The sequence below is a fragment of the Pempheris klunzingeri genome, chromosome 2, assembly GCF_042242105.1.
Source record: "Pempheris klunzingeri isolate RE-2024b chromosome 2, fPemKlu1.hap1, whole genome shotgun sequence".
In the NCBI taxonomy this organism is placed as follows: Eukaryota; Metazoa; Chordata; class Actinopteri; order Acropomatiformes; family Pempheridae; genus Pempheris; species Pempheris klunzingeri.
The window spans coordinates 30,018,306-30,042,911 of NC_092013.1; the positions used below are offsets into that span (position 1 = coordinate 30,018,306).

The following is a 24,606-nucleotide window of genomic DNA, read 5'->3' on the forward strand; positions in this document are numbered from 1 at the left end:
TTCCCTCAGATAACATGGAGATGCATTACGTTACATTATGTTACAACACAACACATTGAAAGCACATTTATATGAATATAAATGTTAACAACTAGCACTGCCGCACACTATGCTAACTAGCTTGTATGCAAAACTGATCTGATGGGTTTTTTTCCATCTGCTTGTTTGAGGAAGGTTTTTGATTTCTTAGTTTCACCAGTGACTTTGTCAAATTGTTAGTCTACAGTGACTACAGTTGAAGATTTGTGCTTGGATTTAGCTCCCTGCAGAGCTAAAAGCCTTGGTCATTGGACAACATGTACCACTGTTCAGAAGAAAACAAGCAATAATCAGCCGGTTGCTTCCTTTTTGTTTTTGGAAAACAAGAATGAATCTTATTTATTGTGCATGAGATGGATGATATTTTGCTCAAGCTGGATAGATGAGTTTTTAAGTATTCCGACATTTTTTCTAAATTTGGCTTCTATTTATCTTTCTGTTAGAGAACCATGTGGTGTTGTTACAGCAGGTAATGATAAGGTAGTTAAGGTAGCGCCACTCGTACCAGCTCGGTACGATGCAGCACAAAAGTTCCTGAGATTTACACAACAACAAAGTAATCATCTATCATTCTGTTAAGCAACCTATCAGCAGATGGTTGCTCATTAAAATGATATCCAGCAGCTAGTTCTCAACTTTCCTCGAATCCTTTCATCATTATTCAGGAAGTCCAGGTAGAGGTCAGTTCCTTATCAGTTCCTTGACTTTTCCCATTTTGTAAATTGTGAAGCATTTGATATAAGAAGAACATTCCTCACAGTGCATGCCGACCTGACGGTCTTGAGCAGATGGCATTTGATCTACTCTATTAAAACACAGAATCCTTAGTGATTCTCCTTTAATAACTCAAAACAGACCCATTTTCCTTGTTTCAGACTTTAGAAAACTGACAGGAGTTGTGCAGACGTGCTGTTACCATCACAGCTATGATGCTATATGGCCAAAGGTGTGACTTATCAACAGGTCGTGGAGCATCATGTCGGCAGGAACCTGTCAGACTGTTAAAATCGATAGAACAGAGTTTAAATGTCAGCCTTTTCCCGATGTCACAGAAATGTGTTGGAGTATTTCAAAGGGAGCAAAACACACATTTTGAAGTATTTCGATCCCTGAGTGATTTCTTCCCTCCTCTTTCCTTCCTTCCTTTCTTTCTTTCTATTTAAAAAGTCATCCATGTGAATGTGCTCTGTTTACTGAAAGTACTGCTGTTTTATGAATGACTTGAGAAAAGCTGAGAAACAGACTCAGGCAGCCGCAGCTCATTTTACTGTGTGTAACTTCATTAAGGAGTCAGATCAAGACTGAAGACTTGGTTTATGCAGTTATCTGCTTCATTAGGCTTCCAGTTTGACATCATGAGATGCATTTAAGAAAAAGATCAAATTATTACAAACAATGGCAAATTATTGAAGATTTAATAAATTAATAACAAGTATGTAATTATTGTGTAATGATCATTAATGACTGACTGTTACGGGAGATGAAATTAGGTAATTATGGGAAAACCTGGTCAATAATCTACTGTAGTGTGAACTGGTGCTTAAGCTGAACCAAAATGAGGACAATGAGGGTCTTTAATGGCACAATATGATGAAGGCAAAATGTATAAAACCTGCTTTAAATCACGACATCACTGTCCCTTTCACAGCTATGAGAACCATGATACCACTACAGAAATCCTCTGTTCCATCATTTCACAGACAAACCAGATGCAGAGATGACAAAAGAGCAGAAAAGGCATCTGAGAAAAGAGATCTGACCTCTTTTTACAACCTGCAATTTCAGGAAATGAGCACATTTTAAAAGGTAAATACAGTATGTACTCCGCGTGCAGTATGTGAAGTGAGAGAAATGCTGTATGTTTCACATAATACTATAAATAATTCACGACTCCATTTATTTTTCAGTAGCTGTGTTGAATGAACTGGATGCTGTATAACAATAGGAGTCCTCTGGGTCACGCTCCTCTATATGAGCTCTACTCCTGGTTGAGCTCTTCACATTATCGCTGTTAACTCATCAGATCTGAACGCTGTGATGTAATGTTTAATGTCAGTTTTGCAGCCAGTCAAACTGACAGGCATGCATATTTTCCTGCTGAGCTTAATCAAACTCTACCACTTGTTAGTAGACTCGCAATTAAACAAAACAGTCTTGGAGGAACATTTCCCTTCGCCTCCCATCGCTGCGTGGCCGTTTATCACAGCACGGTCCCGTGCTCTTGCTTGCTAAAAGGAGCAGGTACTGTAGTGGGGGGAAGGCAGCTGATCGGCACCATTTGGGGCTTCGGTTTGGGGATTGGCTGCCGTGCAAAGAGTGATGGCACAGCAGTGGTCCACGGGGACAAGGGACACTTCAAGGCAGGATAGGGCATGTTGTTTGTGTTTGTTTCCTCTCCAGTGCTTTTGGACTATGGCTGCACCTGCTCTCGTTCTATGTTCAAAACCCATATGACTACATGGCACAACATGAGCTGCAGAACGCCGCTGAGAGTGGAAACATAATGAGATGTCTCACACAGCTGGCCGCACAGTCCTCACAAAATCATCCAGAGCATTGATTTTATGGGTTACACAATGCTCCCTGCTATGAAAACAGGACATCTCCAAGACAAAATGAAATCCAGCTGCCCAGAGAGACAGCATCACCATCCCTGCCATGGTAACAGGAAATCGGTCTTTCTTATATTACAATGACAGCAGCACATGAGCTCAAATTAACAGTTTAAATCATCTTAGACCAAAGTCTGAAAAACTGAAGCTGAACAAACACAGTAATCTTGATATTGTACTATTTGTAAAACACAGTTCTGCTGCAGTCTGTGGCTCCTTTTCATCCGTCCAAAAAATGTTTTTTATTTGCAAAACATGGTCGGTTTCGGACGTCCCTGAAGTGTTCATTCTGGCCTCCCTCTAGGTTAAAGATCATTTTGCATAAGTCACAAAGAATAAAGCTGCTTCACTCAAAGAAAGAGACCTTAGGAGCAGCTTCAAAGGGCAGGCCTTGCTGAATATTCAAGAACTGAACAAGACGTGCAAGTCAAACATGCTGCTCTCCCCACACGGCTGAGATCATGCCCACACTGATTTTTGATCAAGTAAAGATGGAACACCAGAGCAAAGACGGTGGGCAGTTATCCAAAAGGGGTCCGTCAGCCGTTCTAACAGACCTGAAGGAAAAGACTCTATCAGCTCAGGGCACCTGTGGATCAACACACACACACAGTTAGAGTTACAGTGTGTGTGTGTGTGTGTGTGTGTGTGTGTGTGTCCACTCTCAGCTGAGATGTTGCTCTGCAGTGTGAGCCGGTGGTTTCATGAGGACACATTAAAATACAGGCACATCTTCTTTAAAAAGTCTGTCAGAATATAATATGTACTATGCTGTTGTACTGCAGTATATTTACTCATGTCAGAACTCTATTCTGTCACAACTTCATTTGTACATCAGACAAGCTGAGAAAACCAGTAAAAAGTGCTGAAGTGTCTCATTCACATCTTTCTGTACACACTATTTTCTTCTGCTATAACTGTTTAAATCCTTGCATTACTGTAAGTGATGTACAAATATATATATATATATACGTATTATAAAACCAGTTAGGATAAATGTATGTATCCATGGAAGTGGACTGTTTGATAATTTCTTTATGCTGTATTTGTGTGTATAAACAGTGAAACATTTTTTTGTGGCAGCTTTACACTGCCCTTAAATTAACTAAATGAGAAGTCAGGTTTATCCCAGTATCTTTAAATAAAGACAAAAAAGAACGCACTGAAAGTGAAAGGCAAGAATTTATCAAAATGAAGCAGGATTCAGAGTTAATGCAGCGGTCAAAGACTCCTGAGTCTATTTAGTTTACTCTCTACAATCGGCAACATTATACCTGATTACCACCACAAACCTACGACTGCACTGTATGTGTTAACTGGTGCACAAGTCAAATCAATACACACCAAAAGAGCAGACATGGAACGTACAATTTGGAGGCAGGAGGCAGTTTGGTATTGCACCTCCATAAAGGTGGGGGTCAAAGCTGATGTGGGAAAGTAGAGATGTCCTGATGAAAATGGGTCAGTGTTTCTTTTTCAGACTTTAAAAAGCTCCTCAGGAGCCACAGAAGACATTGTGTAACTGTTCCACAGGCTCACTTGTGCTCTCCGTGATGGGTATACTCACTTTTGCATGTAAGAATCTCTGGAGTGCCCCTTTAAGTTCTGTATATAAGTATTCTTATATTTAATTAACAACTTGTGCATGATCATGATCATCATTACCTCACTGCTGCCATACAACATTGAAACTAATAAATCAGACGATGCACATGTCAGTCTAATCAGTCTGTCAGGGCTTCTCTGGCTTTGTAAAAATGTCATCATCAAAGTCACTGATCAATGTGAAGAGGATGAGCTGTATCTTCTCTAACAGCTGATTTAAGGAAGATAAACCACAGTGCAGCAGATGACCACTGACCAAACTGATTGTGAAATGGACCAACTGTAGTAAATGATTGCCGTCCACATGTGTCTGTTACTGTCAGTGACGTCAGCCAGCAGGAGAAAAACCAGCCATGTTTTTTTTTCCTGTAATGTGATTAATTTCTACACAATACAGGCCCTGGCCTACTTCTCTTCCTCCTGCTGCAGCCCCAGAGCAGAGCAAGCCACTGACACTGTCCCTGGGGGTTCGGCCCCCACTGCTCAAAGCAATGCATATTCATTTGGAGTCAGGCAATAGTTATGACAAGGAAGAAGAACAACAAAGGAAACAGTTTTTGCTAACAAACAGAACAGCTATCTGACTATAAAGAAGGATGCCTGCAGTTTTACTGTTACATCAGGATGTTTTGGCTTCATAACATATTAGCAGCATTAGCTGCCTCATCATTAGACATTAATTATACATGTAAGAGCACACTGTGACAACAATATGTATTTTTAATCACCCAATTACAAAGCAGTAGGATGTGGGCATGCAGCAAAATGCCCAAATCTACAACAAATGGTGCACAGGCGTCCTTTCCCTGGCTCAATAATTCTCTGGTCACTGCCGTCTGTAGCGCTGTATTACAGTCATGAGTAGGAGGGGATTCTGGGTGGTGTCTGACAGGGTAAAACGCTCTGATCTGGTACAACATGAACTACTTTTGCTAAAATACATCCAGAGCCATGGAGGGGAGTGCTCACGCAGCCAAACGACATGGCCACAGACTCCACATGGGAGTAGTGCCAAAGTCAGCTAAGAAAAGAAACTCACACAATTTGGTCCTATTAGAATCTACACGTTCACTGATTTAAGAGGGCGTCTCGGAGAGGCTGCCGCTCTGCACAGAAACACCGAATCAGAAACACAAACTCCCCTCCTCAGTCAAACTACTGTCATTCTGCATTGTGTTACTGAGTGCAGTGCTCCCATCGCTGCTCCAGGCTCCAGCTATCCCCCGCTCCACTGTTTCCTTTACAGGAGCGGACAGGATGCACATGCTCTGTGTTCTCAAAGCCTCGGGTGGGAGCAAGAAAACCCACTCTCAGTGGAGACGCACAAAAGTGATTTTAGTCTTGAGTGCCCCTTAAAGGTCTCTCCCCATCACGAAATAGAGGTCAGCAGCATTAGGTCCACGACTAAACACAGTAATCATGTAGTACAAAGAGCGCGCCTGGGTCACACTGGCAGCCCATTAATGCGCTCAGCTTTGAAAAAGACAGAAAGTGACATCCTCTCAGCTCCTCCTGCTGCCTCTGATCCACAGTGGCAGACTAGAGGGGAACTGGACTGCACACTTGGGAGAGACGCACATTTTGGAGGCGGCTTTGTTTAAAAAATAACGTGCCATAACCAGGTTGAGTTAATCCATCCCCCTCTCCTTGGACCCTGCACATAGTAATTACCATATATTTCTGGCCCGCTCTGACATTGGCCTGTCAGATGGAGAGTGAGTGTGTGGATGCAGCGGAGGCAGCACCCGCTCTGCCTCTGAGCTCGGATCTGGACTGGCAGGGTGTGTCATGCCCGATCTGCGCTCAGGCTCTTCTTCCTGTCTCTCAGCTGCTGACTGGAGGAGCAGGTAGGATCAGTGATGACGCTGGTCACACAGAAGACATCCTGTAGAAACTAATGACGGCTCCTGCTGAATTAAACTCCTGCCACATAGACTGATGAGTGCTCTTGGAAGCAGCCTGACCTTCTGCCATCTTGGGATTCAAGAGCACATAAACTCCGCCTCTTGTTTCCGGGATTCTTTCAATTTCCCATAAAAACACACTGAGAAAAAGAATTGAATTCAGTTTTGGTTGAATGAATTTAATTTCATTCATGTAACAAACTCAGGGCACATCATTTCTCCAGGGTTATACAAACTACTTATTCTAAACTGTCTTTCTCTTTTAAAATCGGACCACATGTGCAGGTATAATATTGATTTTTCACGTCCCCATGTTTTGCCAGCTGCGGCCGACTCACCCCGACAATTGACGAGTCAGGCCTTTTACCAGAAACTCGTGGATCGATAACTGAATCTACATGATTCCACTATATGCTCTCACGTCAGGCAGCAGGTCACCGATGCATGCTGGGAGATTTCATGCCTACCTCTGGATCATTTTAGCTTGGCTCCAAAAACATGTATAATGTTTGTCCTTAGCTATCCAAATAAGAAATAGGACTTCAGTGAAACTCTACAATTATGAATCACAGACATTAAGAATAAATAACATAATTTCAGACTGTTGCAGACAAAATATAAACTGAACAACTGTGTTTTGTATAATCATTGGCCATTAAAGGGATTTTATGGTTGAGGTGCAGGTTTACATGAATTTCCTCTAGCAGGGCTCACTGTTTAGCACGTGTCTGTGTGTGTCTGTGTGTGTGTGTGTTATGTTTTATTCAGCATGAGATAACTGAAGGTGTGACTGACAGGGTTTGTTTATTCCTACATATCTGTCATCATTGATTCATGGTGTGCTGCGTCATCCTCACACTGATACTTCCTTCCAGTCTGTGTTACTGTAGGTGTGGACGGTCATACAGCATGTGTGTGGCAAAGCACGGATACATTCATACAGCTGTAACAGCCACGTGGCAGTGATGTAATGTGGGTCAGATGGAAATAAAATACACCAAATGAAAAGAATCTCAAACAAACATAACAATTTAGAATAACCATGAGAGGAAACAGAAATTCAAATCAACAATATTAAAATATGAAGGCACGACATGTATGATCAAATCTATATTATACGGGGAATTGTTTTTACAGCATTGAGTTAACCACCCACTGTGACGTACTTTAAAATAGAACACAACAGAGACGCGTGCCTCTGAGACATCCAGATGTTGTGGCTATGACTTCTGCTCCCTTAGGAGGAGTAACGAGATTGCAGCATGCTATCTGTGCAGCTTTATCACAGGCGGTGGCTTGCATCATTCTTTCAACAGGTAAAAGTGGGCACACTGGGACATGTGGGACAACATGAATCCTCAACAGTCCTGCACTCTCGAGACAGCCGGTGACACAGCTACCGCAAGTCAGTCCCCTTACTTTAACAAGAGGAAAATAAAAAGAGCCCAGAGAAACATCTCCAGATTCAGCTCCTGTCATAATGTCACACTCATGATGGACATTTTAAAGAATAAAGGATCAAAAGTGATGCAGCAGAACAGAGATTTCTCCTCTCATGAGGAGCAGCACAGACCCAGACTTGTATATAATCTGCTGTGAGGTAACACTGATATATTCTCCCGTCTGGTGTGGTTTGAGTTTTCAATTAGTTCTGGGTGGATGGATAAGGTCCAAAGAAGCACTCATATAGGGACTGATGATGTTGATACTTTGAATAACAGTCAGATCTGCTGTTTCGACCCCCCCCCCCCCCCCCCCAAAGGGAGCACAATGGAAATATGCCTATTGGCTTCATTGTGTTATCCTGACTTCTTCTTTTATGTAAATGGAGTTCCCCTGTAGGGCTCTACTGCTTTCATACAGATGCTGTCTTGGTGCCAACTCTTCACTTCTGGACACACGGCAGTGAAACTAAACTAAACTAGAGCTGCAACAATTGGCTCCTATTTGATGAATCGATCATTGACTAATTCCAACTTCTCCGATTTGAAAGTTTGCTCCTTTTCTCTGTTTTGTGTCATTTTAACTGATTATCTTTGGGTTTTGGGATGTAACTGTACACAACACAACAGATTTGACTCTTTGGATGACATAAACCCAGATATCGAGCATCCACAGATTAAGTAAACTTGCGTGCGAAGCTCCCACAGTGTGACAGAGGTGAATAATCCTACTAATTGAGGGGAACTCTTTGCAACAGTAGGTGCAGTAATAACGCTGGCTGTGAGGTGCTCTGCTAAGCAAGCTGGGTGCTGTGGATGGAGCCGTCATGTTTTCGACAAGTCTTATTTTCCCCTTGCACAGCAGGTGACAGCGCATTGCTTCTGGGATTAAATCCCCACAAGCACAGAGGGATTTGTGTTTATGTAGTGGTGCCGAAGAGCCCGAGGACAAGACGTGTGACCGCGGCCCAGCAGAGAGGACGGGGGGAGTTTACAAATCATCAACCATAAAGAAAAGGAAGTGAGAACGGCTAAATGTGGTTGTTTACTTGTGCCGTACAGACAGACCTGGGGAACCATGTGTCCATGTGAACCCACCGTGTGCTTCTCACTGCGGCTCTGACTTTCATACGCCACACACAGGTTGTTCAAATCCAGCAGTAACTCAGTTATACAAGAGTTTTACAGTGTACTGTAAACTTCAAGGAGCTTAAAAAGAGGTTTGAGAAGCATGTCACTCACTCATGTCTTCTGGGAAATGTGTGTGCGCTCCACTCAGACTCCTCTGTGCCCTTTTCATACGTGATTAGAAACTCCAATCAACTGAGAGTGTCACTCCCTGAAAATACACTGTATCTCATTTCATGCTGCTGTCATGTTGGCTGCTTGTCACTGAGGCTCCTCTTCCCTGTAAGGTAACTAAGCCACATTGTGTCAGAACTGTTTGGGTTTGGAGAAAAGGCTCCGTGAGCTCGGCATGGATGGTGTGACAGTAACATGTGATATCATTTCAGAGAGCTGGAGTCCCCAGACAGACGAAGAGGGGGAATATGACTGAATGTGGGATAGTGAAAGGAGATTACTCATGGAGATTGTGAAATGTGTCATCTGTTAATCAGATTAAAGGCAGAATAATCCCTGATGAAAAAGAGAGGAACGACTAAATATGAGTCATGTACAGTATCATCAACAAACATGTCCCTTCATCGTGGAGCGCAGAGAGGCTCGACCACGTTTAGTTACATCCAATTTGCAGCAGCAAATGCACTTTTAAGGGAAACGTAATGCCCACCAAGTTAGTTTTTCTATCAACAAGAGAAGGAGACGTTGTTAACTAACGTACCTGGAAAGTCCTAAAGTGTTGGTGGTGAACATATCAGTAAAATGTTCACTGACAACATGGTTGATTTACTTTTGTCTGACAATCCACTGTCCAGTCACTGTGACGACAGCATTATTCATCTGTTTATGGCTCTGTTGAGATGCTGGCAGCACTGGGGGGGGGGGGGGGGAGACAACATTTCTATTTAACTAAAATCTTTCCATAACTCTTTCCATAAATCTGACCAGACTGCCGTCACAGACCTGCACTTTGTGTGTCTGCCACCCCCCTTTTAGCGCTAACAGTTCACACACTGATGTATTTATATAGCTTTGTCTGTCAGTCTGCAGACCGAGCCTCTTTGGCAGCAGGTTATACAGAGGAGGTTAAATACGAGCAGCCGCTGCTGATACTGTGTCTGTTTTGGGCCCTTCATCCCTTCAAAGGTGTCTTAATGAGTATGAGAATGATGTGAATCATTTGCTGTGGCCCTCACAGTCACAGACCTGAACCCAGTTCAACACCTGGGAGACCTGGAGCCACATGTCCACTGATGGAGGGAGGGAGTATCTGCTGGAAGAATGATGTTCTTCCCCCCAGTACAGTTCCACGTGTTGCTAACTAGATGGTGTGTGCTTCAGGGTTGTGCAGCGCAGGTGGGCTCTCCTACAGCAGCACACCATCGCCCTCCCATCCCTCCACATTTCCCCAGAAATCTCCCAGTCCGTCACCATCCACGCCCCCTCCTCGTGCCCTCCCTTCTGTCCAAACACGTCTTTCTGCATGGACGAGTCCATGCTGCATACAGCGGGCTGGACAGCTGTCTGCCATGCATAATGTGTCCTCTGAGAGCCCCCTCTGGCAGGTGGAGACCCACCAGGGCCTTGGGCAAACACTGAGGGTCCCCGCACTATGGGGAGGTCTGCGCACATATGGTGCTGAATAGAGATGCACAGAGCTTTCCTCGAACGTGCCACCCACATGCAGAATTTGATTAAAATGCAATGAGGTCCTGGTGAGGGGGGGAAGGTGGCTTAGGTGGCCTGACAGTCATTACTGTCAGGCTGCTGATGCCTCCCTGAGCCACATCTCCTCCACGTCAAAGGAATGTCATGAAATATGACTGCAGATGAATGAACATATGATAGATTTTCTGCAACGGAACACTACAGGCACTGAATATGTATCATCATGTTTTTTTCATGCTTTATTTTCTCATACCTGGTTAGGTATTCATTGTGAGGGGCAGGGCTGCTTTGCTTTACTCTACCGGCTCAAAGCAACCTGACGCAACATGAAACTGCCCAATAGTCTCTCCATTCACAAGCAGGGAAATTGGCTCATGAATAGCACCCTGCGATGGCCGTCATCCATATCAGATGGGGTCACCTACACAGACAAACTGAACAACATAACCTTTCAAATGTATTGTGCTCAGGTGTAAATTGTTAAGTATTTTCTGTGGGTCGAATCGCCGTCAGAATCAAGAAAAAAACATTTCATGAATATGAAATTGTTTTCCATTATCATCATCACTTTTAAATCTCGTACGGGCGGCCTGTAGACTTCTATATTTCCTCACACCCTGATGTGTTCTCTCATATCACAGTGTTGTAGCTGGCCTTTTCCTCATTAGTCATCTTGTTTCGGTGAATTTATGTGAAAACATACACCATTGTAGATCTTCTGACAGGCCAAACTGATTTGCAATAAAATAATAACAGAACTGAGATTGATGACAGAGCTGCCTCCTGAATTCTTGCCTCTAGTAAAGCCTGAAAAATAGCTTTTCTCCGAGGCACAGCAGCCTGTGAATGTACTGTCCAGCATATTAAATTGTTTCTGATCATAAAAGCAGCAAGAAATTCTCCTCACTAACATCATTCATGAACTTTAAGAGTCTCTGCTTTTAAACCGTATCATTTCTCTCTTACGTTTGATTATTTTCATGTCAAAATTAGAATGATGAAAAGATAAATGTGTGTACCCCCCCCGCAGCCTATTTGTTGCATCAGAAGATGTAAATCTAAAAAAAACCCAAAGTAATGACTTTTTTCTTTTGTTATTGACTCGACTGACAACAGAAAAGATACAGTTGCACAACTCTAATAGTAGAAACTGGTGCTTTTATTATTGACTGTTTTCAGCAGCATTTAATGCTTTGCAAAGCATAAACGAAGACAGTGTGTGTGTTCATGGTAAAGAAGGAACACACCACCCTGTGTGGCTCACTGGTGTGTTTTCAAGTCTGTGTAGAGCAACAAGAAAATATGTTACTACTCAGCCAAATGTGAATGATTACAGAAGCACAAAAAGTTAGGTTTCAAAATTATAAAAAATCAGCTGTTCTCTGCTTCAGATACGTCTCTCCAGAGGAGACATCCTGTCGGCATTAACAGAGCAGACAACACACAGAGACGCTCCGTTATGTGGTGCTGGGGGGGGGGGTCGTGCTGAGGACGCCCCAGTGCACCACTAAGCCGCCATTTCAGCCCTCAACTCAGAATAGTGAGAAACTGTTTGTACGGTCTAACTCCACAGTCCAGAGGTACGCAGTCCTCTCACATGTAGAATGGGGTTAGAAACAAATCTCTGGATTTGTTTTACATGGACTTTGATGGTTTTGGACCCCAGTGGAGCTCCAGGATAACGAGCTAAACCAGGCTGTGTGATGACAAGAAGAAGGATAAAGAACTAACAATAAAAAGTGAACATAAATATATACAAAATCTAATTCCAAACAAGCACCAAATGTACAATTAATCCAGAGCCCTGCTGCCAGGCTTTTAACTGGAACAAGACAGCGAACAGATCACCCTGGTTTTCTGGTTTTAGGGAACCTGCCCTGGCTTACTTTACTTTACTTGCTCACTGGGCTCTTAACAGTTTGGGACCGACCTACATTTCTCACTCTTTATCGCTGTATATCCCTTCATGGTCTCACAGATCCTCTGCTGCCTTTTTTTTTTTTAAATACAGACTGTCACACAACTAAGAAAATTGGCAGCTCAGCCTCTTTCAACTCTAAAACTCTGGGATTCCTGCTCCGAGGCTCCAGAGATGCAGCTCTGTCGTCATTTTAAACAACAACTGAAAACTTATTTATTCCACATTGCCTTTAACTAAGTGTCAGTCTTCTTGTTTTATTTTGATCTTTTACATATTTTATTGTTTTGATGCTTTCCTTTATATTACTTTTATCTCTATTATAGTCCATTGTTCTTAGCATGCCTCGCTTTGCTGCCTCTTTTGTTTTGTTCGTTCATTCATTGGATTGCTTCATTTTATCATACAGTTTTAATCTTGTTTTAATCTGCCTGCGTTTTATTAGTCTCTTCACTTATGTATGAAGGTGCTACATAAATATAATTTATTATTTGTTATTGCATGACACAAATACAATCAGGTAGACCGACTAATCACCGGTGATATATTTGTCAGGTAGGTTGTAGCCCACCATCTACAGCCTGTAAACAAAGCAGTGAGGGCTTTCACAGGCTCAGCAATCAGCAAGTATAATTCAGTTTGGGAAGACAAATTATGATTCAATAGATTTCGTGCCACTCGTTTCCTTTACAAGCCAATCAAATTTAAATGAATTCAGAACATAAAGCGAAGCCTCAGTTTGCTGAGTAATGACAGAACTTTCTGGTCAACAGACATTTTAAGGCAGTCACTTTAGTTTCAGCTTGAAGTTCAGGACACAAAGGAGAGTTTCCAGGAGAGTTCTCTGCTACAAGCAGAGGCAAAGGCCATTTTACATGCAACAAAAACAACATATCAGGTCAACAAAGGAAAGCAGTATTGGCAAAACACTTAGGTCTTTGCCTGCAGATTGATTGCTTTTCATTGTTGCCAGTTTGGATACTGCGATGCTCTGACCAGCAGCTTGGCTGAGCGTCTATTTGTGTGTGTGTTTGGTGCCAACAGCCTGGGCAGGATGTGTGGGGAAGCCTGTTGAATCTTGATTTGGCGCCTGTTTTCGAGCTCATTCTCCCTATGGATAGATGTCACTGCAGCTGAACGTATTGCTGTTTGCTGATATACTGTCTGTATGTGCTGACAGGTACACGCTTAATGGGGGTTTTGGTGAATTTTCAACGTTGCCAGATTCTCAGTCGGGGGCTTGGGCTAAAACAGGAGGCAAACGTGCTTAAACAGAAGCTACATTTTACCATCAGACTGGCTGTGCTTAATGCACAACGGATTACAATAACAACCGAGTGACTAGTTAGTTTATCCAGCTGAATGACATGGCGATAGTAGCTTCTATTACAGCTGAGAGCTATAACTCGCTAAAACTGACTTGTAATTGACAGCTTGTATTGGCCCTGTATATTGGTGAGGAGACGAGTGTCTCGAGGGGGCTTTTCATGGGCTTGAGGATGCCTGACATGCTGGAATCATTTCCCCGCTGGTCTTAAAAACCAAACCTTAATTGGATTACCTCAGTGCAAATTGGCAGGTATGAAAAGAGTCAGCAAAGCAGCTGTTCACAGAAAACAATCAAATACAGGCCGTGTCAGCAGAACTATTTGCTAATAAATCTAAATTCTCCGATTGCCACCGAGCGTGCCAAGCTTTCACCAGGTAAAAGCCCAAACAGATACGAGTCCCAAACAATTATAATCAATTCCAGGCAAGCAGCGTTTTCACCACAGCATGAATCAGTGATATCTGTTAGGCGGCTGTCAGCTGGGTGAATGTAATCCAAGCAGCTGTTGCATTTAGCTGCTCCAGTAGGAGAAGTGAAGAATGTTCAAAAGGACACATCTGCTGCAATTAGACAGAAAATTTACAGGATTTTGCCAGAAAACTAAGTTTTAACTCAGAATTGTAGCTTCATGACTTCATACCAGGCACATGGCACGTCTAATCCATGCCACATGATCCTGTCTGTGCAGCAGCTGACAGAGAATAGCGAGCCTGTTGCTCTTTGCAGTCTTTCGAAGAACTGTTTGATATCTAACATATTAACATATTAAACATTCACTTTCATGCAGAGAGGTTGATGCCACTTAGATGTATTAAGATGAAGCTAGAGCGTGGAGACGTTTGCTTGGCTTAGCATAAAGACTGGGGTCCATGGATGTCTTATAGAGAACTGGATACAGCGTTGGAGGTGAGGCAAAGAAAGTTCAACTACCAATTAAAAAAATTACCCAGAGCTTCTGCACATGGACGTCCATGCTTCCACAATGTGAGGCCCATAGAGCACGTGCAGTACCGTCTCCCAGTAGCCTCCTCTACTCTAAAATGATCTAATCGTGCAGCTCTTCTGGACTTTCCAAATGTTATCGGACCGAATGGATCAAATTCTGATTGGTTCACTTTGGTGTCTGTGCAGATTAAAACAACAGGGTATAACATGTTAATCGGTGAGTTTTACAGGTGCTGATAGCAGATTATTTGTACATCATCATGCAGTACATAATTCATCCAGGGAACTGTTTGCCTTTAGCTTTAGAGCAAACCATGATGACATTGAAATGAGGCCCAAAAATAAGGCTCTACTCAAAGCCTGACTCAGCTGCTGGCTCCTGACAGCAAGGCTGTCGCACTTCCCATGGCCTAAGCGAGACTGATGACACCTAAGCAACGCATGAATTCTGTGGAAATCTTTCCATCCCCCACAGTGGCAGATGTAAGGTGTTGATTACCAAGTCAAAGGTGTCATTTACACAGCTGGATCTATTAAAGCAGCAGTCCAACCCACGTTCTGTCTCTCAGACAGCTTGTCCCTAATTTTCAGTGTGTGCTTGTCAACTGGGTCGAACAGTCATTAAAAGTGAGAACGTATTGTTTTACCTCCAGAGTGTGGTGGGGGGCCGCACAGCAGAACCACTCCTTGACCTTCGCGCACTGATACAGAGCTTCTTCTGTGAGTCTTGAAGTTTTCCAAGTCTGAAAAATAAAAAAAGGGCAGTAAGTCAAATATCCCCACAAGTTAGCAGCTGATACATCTGATCCTTGAACACGAGAAAGTGGTGTCCCAAACAAATAATTCATGAATCACTGCATTGTTTTCTTGCCTCTGACTCGTATTCAAGGTCACAGCCTTCAGCCTAAAGCAGCAGGCAGCAGGAGGGGAAACACTCACAACACAACAGGCACTCAGTTTATTATGGAGCTCACATGGATAAACACACAGCGCACACTCCCCCAGTACCACAGTACCTCCTGGCCTGGACTGTGTCTTTGGACTGTGAGAGAAACTGAGGCTTAACCCTGAAAAACACACTTCTGGTAAACTCCAAGGGTCAAGGTTCAAATGCACACAGTGAGCGAGACAGCAGAGCAAACCACTGCGCTACAGCCTCATAAACAAATATATACAGAAATCCAGCAACGCCATTATCCTCTGTAGTGTGAGGAACATTTTCAAGAGTTCGAATCTTTTGGGTAGTAAACAGCCTTTGGCTCTGCCTCAGGCCAAATCACCCCCTCTGTGCGTCTGTGTTCGTTGTGGATATCAAGACTCACTGTGATGGTGCCACTAGTATCAGACAGGATGAATTAAAGAATCCCAGTGGGGACTTTTTCTGGAAGAAAACAGCAATACTGTAAGTCGTTAAAAGTTAAGTTAAATAAAGAAGTTTATGGAAAGAAGTGCCAGCAGGCAGAATGAATGAATAAATGCTTTTGAAACATGTCGTCTGCCAGGGCTCCGTCTAAAGGAGCAAAGCAAAATGTACAAACTAAAGTATTAGGATACATGTCAAGATACATACATGTACTTTATTTTATTTCGATGTAATCAGGAAACTCATGCAGTCAATCACACACCACTCTATACTAAGCTGCTTTACTCTGAATCTGAGTGACGAACAGACAAATATGAATTCACCCAAACTCTTGGGACTGTTGCTTTGTGGCTGAATAGCTTTTTAATGTTGACTCTGTACAGTATAAAAACACACAAGGAAATGTATTAGTGTTCATTTAGAATGAATAAACCAACAACAATAATAATATTTCCTCTGTGTTGCCAAAAACATTTTCTGAGCATCACCAGAGGACCTCGTTTACTGTGGGCTACATTCAGTCCTTTCACTGCGGGTGTGTGGGGACATGAAAGCTGGGTAAATCTGTTTGAACTGATCTGTTTCTTTAAACTCATCTGTGAATATTTTGGTGAAAAACTGTAAAAAACAACTTTTACAGAAGCTCCATTGCTGGGACACCTACATAGAGGATTTTGTGACTGGACCATAGAAAGTATTTAAGGGAAACAAAGATGCTTTAATGTCCACAAGAGATCAAATGAAATTCCACTCATGGATACTTGGACATCACTTTCCATCCTAATCAAGTGAACACTTTGACTATATTTCCAGGAAATCAGTGAGAGAAAATGCTGCTTGATGTGCATTTCCATCCGACCACCATGATGTGAATATTAGGAGTTTGGTGCGCGGAGGTAGACAGCTGGTGGTGCGCGGAGGTGCCATTAAACCACCACAGAAGAAGAGGAGGCAATGAGACAAAGTAATTAAAAGAAAAAAATAATATTGAACAGATGATGGAAGTGAGTCACGTCTCTCCTCATCACTCCATGGAGCAGAGGTCTTTTGCTGAGTCTCTGAAAATGAACAAACAAGCAGGAAAACCGGTGGATGGAACCCCACTTCTATTACCGAATATTATTTTCATGCTTCGGTCTGTTGTGTGTAGCAGAGGGGACACGGTTTACCTGCCAGGTAGGTGCAGACTGGAGGAGAGAGTGAGAAAACGAGAGAGGAATCAGGTCTGTTACTGTGCCCCGCTCTGGTAGTTGTACGCTGACGATAATGAGTGGAGGTTCTGCATGAGCTAAACACAGTGTAAACAAAAAGCGCTGAAGTCAGTGGGGCGCCCGCAAATATGAGCCAAACGGCAAGCTGCAGCCCCACTGCGCAGCAGACAGGGTTGCTATGACGAGTCACACATGAGGGGTTTTAATAGATCCAGTTGTAATCAGGTTACTTTTCATTCATCACGCCAACGCCACTCAACATAGCGTAGTTATTCCTGGTATGGTTTTAACAACAAAAATACTCTTCAACTCTAATTTTCTTTTGACAAACGATAGAAACAATTGGTCATAACCACCTCCAAGGGCTTGCCGCACTAATGAAGTTCAGTAGATCCTGCTTGAGCTCAGTCAGTGTAATTCTCACATCACAGGGAGGCTTCATGTCTGCACGGATAACTGGAGAGGGAGGGGGATAAATATACACCTATTAGGACCGCTTAAATCTGAGAACAGCTGGGAGGCACTTTAACATAATGATGTACAGATATCACATAGAAGTGGCAGGAACGTGACTGTAGCAACATGGCACGTTCAATTTAAATCAAATTAAACAGTCAAAACCAACCAGTTCTTCTTGTTTGTTCAATTTATAATACAGAACTTTCAAAAAGAGTAATTTACTTCTGGGGTATTTGATTAATCTTTGTACTTAGTTGTGTTTTGTATTAGTTGTATTTAGTACATGTTGGTGTCAATAAGTACATTCATAAACATGCTTTAAATGTGGTAAACTGATCACAGTGAATAGAAGTGAATCAGGGTCTCCGATTTATCCATACATATTGTCCAAATTGGATTAATTCACCTTATTTAACCTTGCTCCATTATAGGCTTGCGAGCAGCGGCACGGACACGACGAATGCTCTCTTTGCAGACACGCTCTTTGCAAAACTGCAACCAATCCACTTTCAAATGAGATTACTGATTAGTTGAGCTCCAAGTGATCCAAGTGTAAAATTATTGGGCTCACTGATTTATGAAGAGGACTATAAGGTCAGTTAATATGTGTCATATTGGCTGCAGGACAAGTCAATTAAGAAGCAGCCTTTAATTATTTCTTTAAACATAAATCTCTTCTTAACCCACGAGCATAGTTTAACTAATAGCTATTTAAGGCTCTTAAGCCCTATTAAGAAAGCAGTTCCTAATATTTTTCTCAAGATTAAAACCAGATTTGCCACTTTCGGGTCAATTTGATGTGTCTACCACTGGGATGCAAAAACTCATGCTTAAGCTACATGGAGACATTTGTATATTTAAACCAGTCTTGATAGACTGCTGCATTTTAAGCAAACGCTGACCCTGTTTCCATTTGCTGATCATACAGATAATGTCCAAAATACCTCCCGGTCTGGATGGAAACCTGCAGCATGACTTTGCTCTTGTTTTCCTGCCTGTGCCTCTGGGGTGTTTGCACCTCGGCTCCGTCAGCTACAGGAGCTGAGAAAAGCATCTTTGGACAGCCTGAATGCCTCGTGTCCTCTAATATGGATTACTTTTCGCATTTAAAGGCAAGTTGTCACAACACACTTGTATGACTCCACCGCTGGGAAAGTGTAACAAAGTGAGACAGAGGTCCAAGCGGCCTGCCAGTGTGAGCCTCTAGGAGCTGATTGTAACCTGTGGTGCTCTGGCTGCCCCCCCAGCTACAACTGGAACCACCAAAGTCACGGCGCTGCAGCAGCTTTCATCGAGGAGTGTTTAGTGTCGGTGTGCTGGAAACACGGGTGAGCCACCGTGAAGGACTTTAAGAGACCAGCTGAGAACGAGACCGACTGAGGATGTAGTTTGGTGCAGAGGATGCATCGTCCATTATTTATTTGGGTAATTTAATGGTCTGCCTCCTCGACAATTCAAAACAACAAGTAAAATGTGATCTTTTGCCCGCCTGAAGAACAAATAAGTGAATGCTGCCATAATGCCTTCACTGCATCTACTCCACCAAGCAATTCAACTCACAGTCGGCCTGATTCTGGTGTCCTGCATCTCAAGTGTGAATTACTTAAACGCCGTCAGTGTGGGAAAAGAAGTGCAGGATTAAACTGCTCGTAACATGTAAATCCACTCATTTGATTTGTGTACTTGTTTGTCCCTGCTCCCGACTGGAAAAACAACAAACCGTCTCCACACAGGAATAATTGAGCATCTGAGTGCAGTCCATAGATTGGATGACAAATTTCCTGTCTACGGTCATTTCTACTCTGTAAATCACTGTCCCTCCAAATTATATTTTCTGGGCTGTGAGAAAGTCGCCCAACACCAGCAGGGTGGTGACCAACTCGTAAGTGCTTAAAGAGGAAAGACAGGGCAAAGACGTGTGAACATCTGAATTTAAGATGCATTCTTGGAGGTTTATGACGGGTGCAGAATTCAATCTGGCATCTGTGCTTAAATTAGGTTATTTATTTTTATAGCTTGTCATATTGCACCTTTTCAGGAGCATTTTAATGGACGCTGGCTGTCTGGTTATCTCTTAACCGTCACTCAAAGGTGATTAACGTTGTGGCAAGGCTAATTGACTGCCCTGTTGTCAGCCGGCTTTATCTCTGGCTGGCGTCGCTCATCACAGATCACTGATGAGAGCTTGTAGCTGAAATATCTGTTCTGCCTTTTCTTCACCTACACACACTGAATTATTTGGCCCGAGCATAAATCTGTTTTCCTCTCTTGGATGTAGTTAAAAAGATACAGTCTTTCTTAACCAAACATGGCTTCAATTGATGGAGAAAATATGCTCTTTTTTTTTTAGCCTTGCCGAAACAATCTGGCCACTCCAAAATGGCAGCAGAAGCTTTTTATGAGTGACCCCACCACTTACTTTCATCTGAAGGCGCGATAGAAGGTTAGATAAAAGCACCCAAGCCTCCCCAAAATGTGAGCCTACAGAACAAAGTGGTCAAGAGACATCTAAGGTACTGAATTTATTCCAAAAAATGTCTTCTTGGCATTATTTTTGGCTGAGATCAAAGCTGTTGTGATTTGTGAAGTGGTGATGTCTACATCACTAAAGCCACTGATTGTCCCCGTCCCCGTCCACAGAGGAGGCCTCGCCTGTGCTGAAAGCATGCTGCAATACTGGTAAAATCCTATCCCACCCCCCCAAACCCCCCAATCCATCCACTCTCTACAGTGGAAAAAGAGCAAAAGAAGCATTGTTGTGAAAAGGGCTTGAGGACATCGGTGAAAAGCAGCAGATATTGGGGGGGGGGGGGGGGCACACAGATGTGCACCAGCTCATGTTCACTTAAGTTCAAAAGAAAGCATGAAAGCGCACAGTTTGCCTACAAGGGACATCTCAACAACATATCCATTAAATTTGTCACAGAAAGGAAGAGCACTGAGCACAAGAGAATTATTAAATGTTTTCTCCAGCAAGCTTTCAGAAAGGCTTCAGCGTCATCTTCAAAAGGGAAGCGGCTAACAATGATTAATAGCCTCAGCACACGTGAACATGATGTCCCATCTCGATCCATTAGCATGAATTATTGCAAACCTGGGCTGGCATTCCAAACAATGATCCAGATTAGGCTGATGATCACATCCCAGACATATGAGCTTTCCAAATGCCACCACAACTTATCATACTTCTACGAGCCCGCTCAGCCGTGACCATGAGATTCATTACAACCTGCGACTCCTTAAGGACACGCCCCGCCTTCAAGTGGATGGTGAAGTGTGTGTCTGTGTGTGTGTGTGTGTACAGTTTGTTAGAGAATATCATCACATGATGATGGAAATCTTTCTTCTTCTTCTGAAGAGCTGTGTCAGCTTTATGGCCACGTGGTCTCTAAAACAAGATTCACAGTGTAACGCTGGTCTCTAAAAGGTCCAATCTGTTGTATTGAGTCTACAAGGACCTAACAAACATTATCATTAACATAAATTATCACTTAAAATCATGTATTTAGGATAATAATGCATTCAAAAGCTTTCGGATTTTTACTGTATCAACACCAAATTTGGTGCAAAGCGTTACACATCTCTTCTATAATAACTCACTGACCATTTGTCCAGCTATTGTGACGGCCAGTATCAGCCAAAATCTGTTGATGCTGCTTTTCATTTAGCTGCTGCTACGTCTGTAGTGGTTTTCAAACAGGTGAACTCCGAGGCTGACGTGAACGGTCTTTCCGTACTCGCTGTAAACTATCGTAACCATGACGATGAACGTCCTTAAACATTTTAACCCAAACCACAATGCTTGCCTCACCTTTAACAAAATCATGTGTGTGCCTGTTCCTCCTCCAGCCACCGTGTCGTCACATCAACAAACAGATGAATTTTTCCAAAAGTGATGTTTCTACATCTATCTATGTCTGTCTGTGGGGGCGCCACATCAGACAATGCCTCCATGTGTCATTCTAGCTGCCATGGACAAATGTTGAGCTTTAATTTGGAGGACTTGTGCCCATTATGACCAGTGAAACATGTCCCACGACAATGTGTTGTCCTTTAGACATGTTATGATGTAAAGCAGAAAAAGATGTCTGTATTCTGTAATCTGCTACAAGGGACTTTTTTCCTTTTGTCTTTGTCTTTCACAATAGCATGTGTGCCTTAACAAAGTGTCAGTCTGTCATCACACACACCTCCTCAGTATCTGGTTACATAACTGAAAGAGGGGCAAACAGTAAATCCTAAGTATGTTTTGCCACCTTAGAGCAGGTCCTGAAGAGAGATATCTTGATAGTGTACTGCAGATAAAATGTAAAAGCCAGAGTACGCCCATTAGCTATTTACAGCTCATTAACTAAGTCAATATACCCGCTCCACATTATCACAACAGCTGAGAGGAGTCTAGCGGATTTATTTGCATTTAAATGAGGTATTCATGTTTCCCCTCAAGGCTTTAATGCCTACTCTGGTGACATCAGGAAGTTTCACCCCTATATGCTTAGCTAAATATGAGCCTGTCTGACACTGATGAGACACCATATAAGAAACGGAACAGAAACTCCTACGCAGAACTGGCAGTGAATCGAAGCAAGCCCCTTTCTCGAGAATGTTTTTAGACCCTCTTGACATTTGGAGTCATATAATGGCAACGTAGAGACTTCACCGCTAAATAAGCTCATCACTGCATTCATAGCACAGCTTCTCAGCGCCACCCATGTAAGAGCCCCACGAGGTAATTCCAATATTGAATGCAGAACCTGTTCACCAGTATGAATTATGGGTGTACATCTTTTACATAATCACTGATATGGAATCAATAGAGATACTAATCAAGGGCAGCGAGTATTGAGTGGGAGCGCCCACTGCCCATCAGTTATCCCCGCCTCAGGGGGTAGACAGCCACAACCCTCGCGAGGAGTAGCATCATCCATCAAAAGTTTGTGACACGGAGAGGAAGGCTGAAGGATTTGGAGTCCCGCCAATCTCAAAGACTAACCTTGAAGGCGTTGTGGAGCATGTAGACTAACAAGTGTTGACCGAGGAATATCATTCTGCACAAGCCCTGAGTTTCATTGTACAGCGTGTTTGCTCGTGTCTACAGAATATGCAATATGCAGGAGTTCAGGAGGCAGCAGCTCAGAAGTCGGATATTAAAGTCAAATAAAGTACAGCGTTTTATCATATTAAGAAAGAAATGCAAAGATGAAGTTTTAATTAACATTCAGTTGGAAATGTGTGATTTAAGTTGAGACCTACATGCAGGTCTAAGCTAAGCAACACCATTATCATGCTGTGACAATGCACTGTGACTTCAACAACACTAATAATGCATTTTAACCAGGAACTCACCGGGAACAAGATGAAGACCCCACTGATGCCTATTTAATTAAACAAAAGGCAGAAATCCCTCTAACTCTGAGCAAAATGAATAGATTAGAAGGCAGAACATGTTCACTGAACAACGGCGCTCTCCTACAGACAGGAACTTCTGCACCCAATGACTCACTGGCAAGATTTCATTAGCAATTTTAAGACCCATTTTTAAAATCACACACCGTTCCTATTGGGAGAGTAGAAATTAACTCAGTTTGGAATCACTAACCGTCATCCATGTGTGGATTAAATGTTCCGATACTTGCACTTTCACCTAAAAAATGTGCCACAACATTAAAAAACATCCCTTGCATGTAGCGATAAATTATTCAGGCAACAAAATGACAGTGAAGCCTGGCCAATTTAAGTTAATCCATCATCAAACCATTCCTTTAATATGTAATCTGAGGTAGATACAGTAGTACCAGGCAGCCTTAATAAATAAAGGGTTTGATTGATTAACTAATGAACTAATAAATGCATCAGCTTGTAAATGTTTGTCTCAGCAGTCGTGTTTTTAGCGTGTAGTGTTTTGTCTTTTGACAGTGCTGGAGAATAACTGGGATACGTTCATCTTAATCTGTTATCTAAAAAATCAACCCTGATACTGAGCCTTGTGTTTCAGTTACTGAGGGATGTATCTCTACTTAAGCTACTAAATGACCTTAAATGCCGACCTCTACATGTGTTCCCCAGTCACAAAAATTAACTGATAAAACTGGAGTAAAAGATAGATGACCTAAGAAATGATTTGAGTAGGATAGTGTGAAAGTGATGACATGATGAAAACAGAGCCATGTTTCATCATTTTCCCCGTCTTACATCGATCATTCATCATTCACAACACAATATTGCCATTTATCATTTACTTCCAGCCCTCGTGCACATTCATCTGCCTCCAAATGGCTCTCATAATGCCACGCCACCAGGGGCTGACACAGGACATGCATGGGTGAGAGGAAACTAGATCATGTACAAAGCATCATGTGTCTGTCAAAGTCAGATATTGTTTAATGTAGAAATGCATGAATAAATATCACTACACTGTCCCTGGCTCTTGTTTCTCCCCCAGTCCTGCCCACACGTGACCCCGTGCAGGATCCTGATCCCCACAAAACCAAAGTGCAGCACGAAGCAGCGTGCGGACTGACCAGAATGAAAAGTAAGTAGTGACACAGACAGCTGAAGGTGCTGTATAATTAACAGCACCAAACTTAATCCTGGGTCGGACCACAGATCTGTTCAAGGCTCGTCTTGTCTTGGTTGCGTGAGATGAGACATGTGGCAGCTGTTCGTAGTAGGAGACAGGAGAGGGATGTGCACATGAGGAGAAGAGGTGGCTGACTACCTCTGTTATCATTCCTCAGTTACTGTTTACTAAAGACGTGTTCTGTCTTTCTCTCTCTTTAGAATCACAGTTAATATATTTATAGAAAAGTGTATTTGAAGCTCTGAAATAAATCTAATTAAGGAAAGCAATCCTGGCATACAGTTAATTCACATTTTGAGTCTGATCTTTCAGACTTCACACTGCATAGTAAGTGAGGTCAGCCATGTGGGATTCATGCTGAAATAGATAATCATCTTTTAGCACAACTGCATTTTCCATGTTAATTAC

General features: G+C 42.6%; 1 protein-coding gene across 1 annotated transcript in view; it reads right to left on the reverse strand.

Annotated features, from left to right (window-relative positions):
* The window catches only part of cntn4 (contactin 4), a 131,398-nt gene that overhangs the window by 52,280 nt on the left and 54,512 nt on the right, over nucleotides 1-24,606 (reverse strand). Inside the window, exon 4 of the mRNA XM_070839447.1 lies at nucleotides 15,233-15,328. Within this exon, the coding sequence (XP_070695548.1) occupies nucleotides 15,233-15,328 (96 nt within the window). The remainder of the gene's footprint in view (nucleotides 1-15,232; nucleotides 15,329-24,606) is intronic.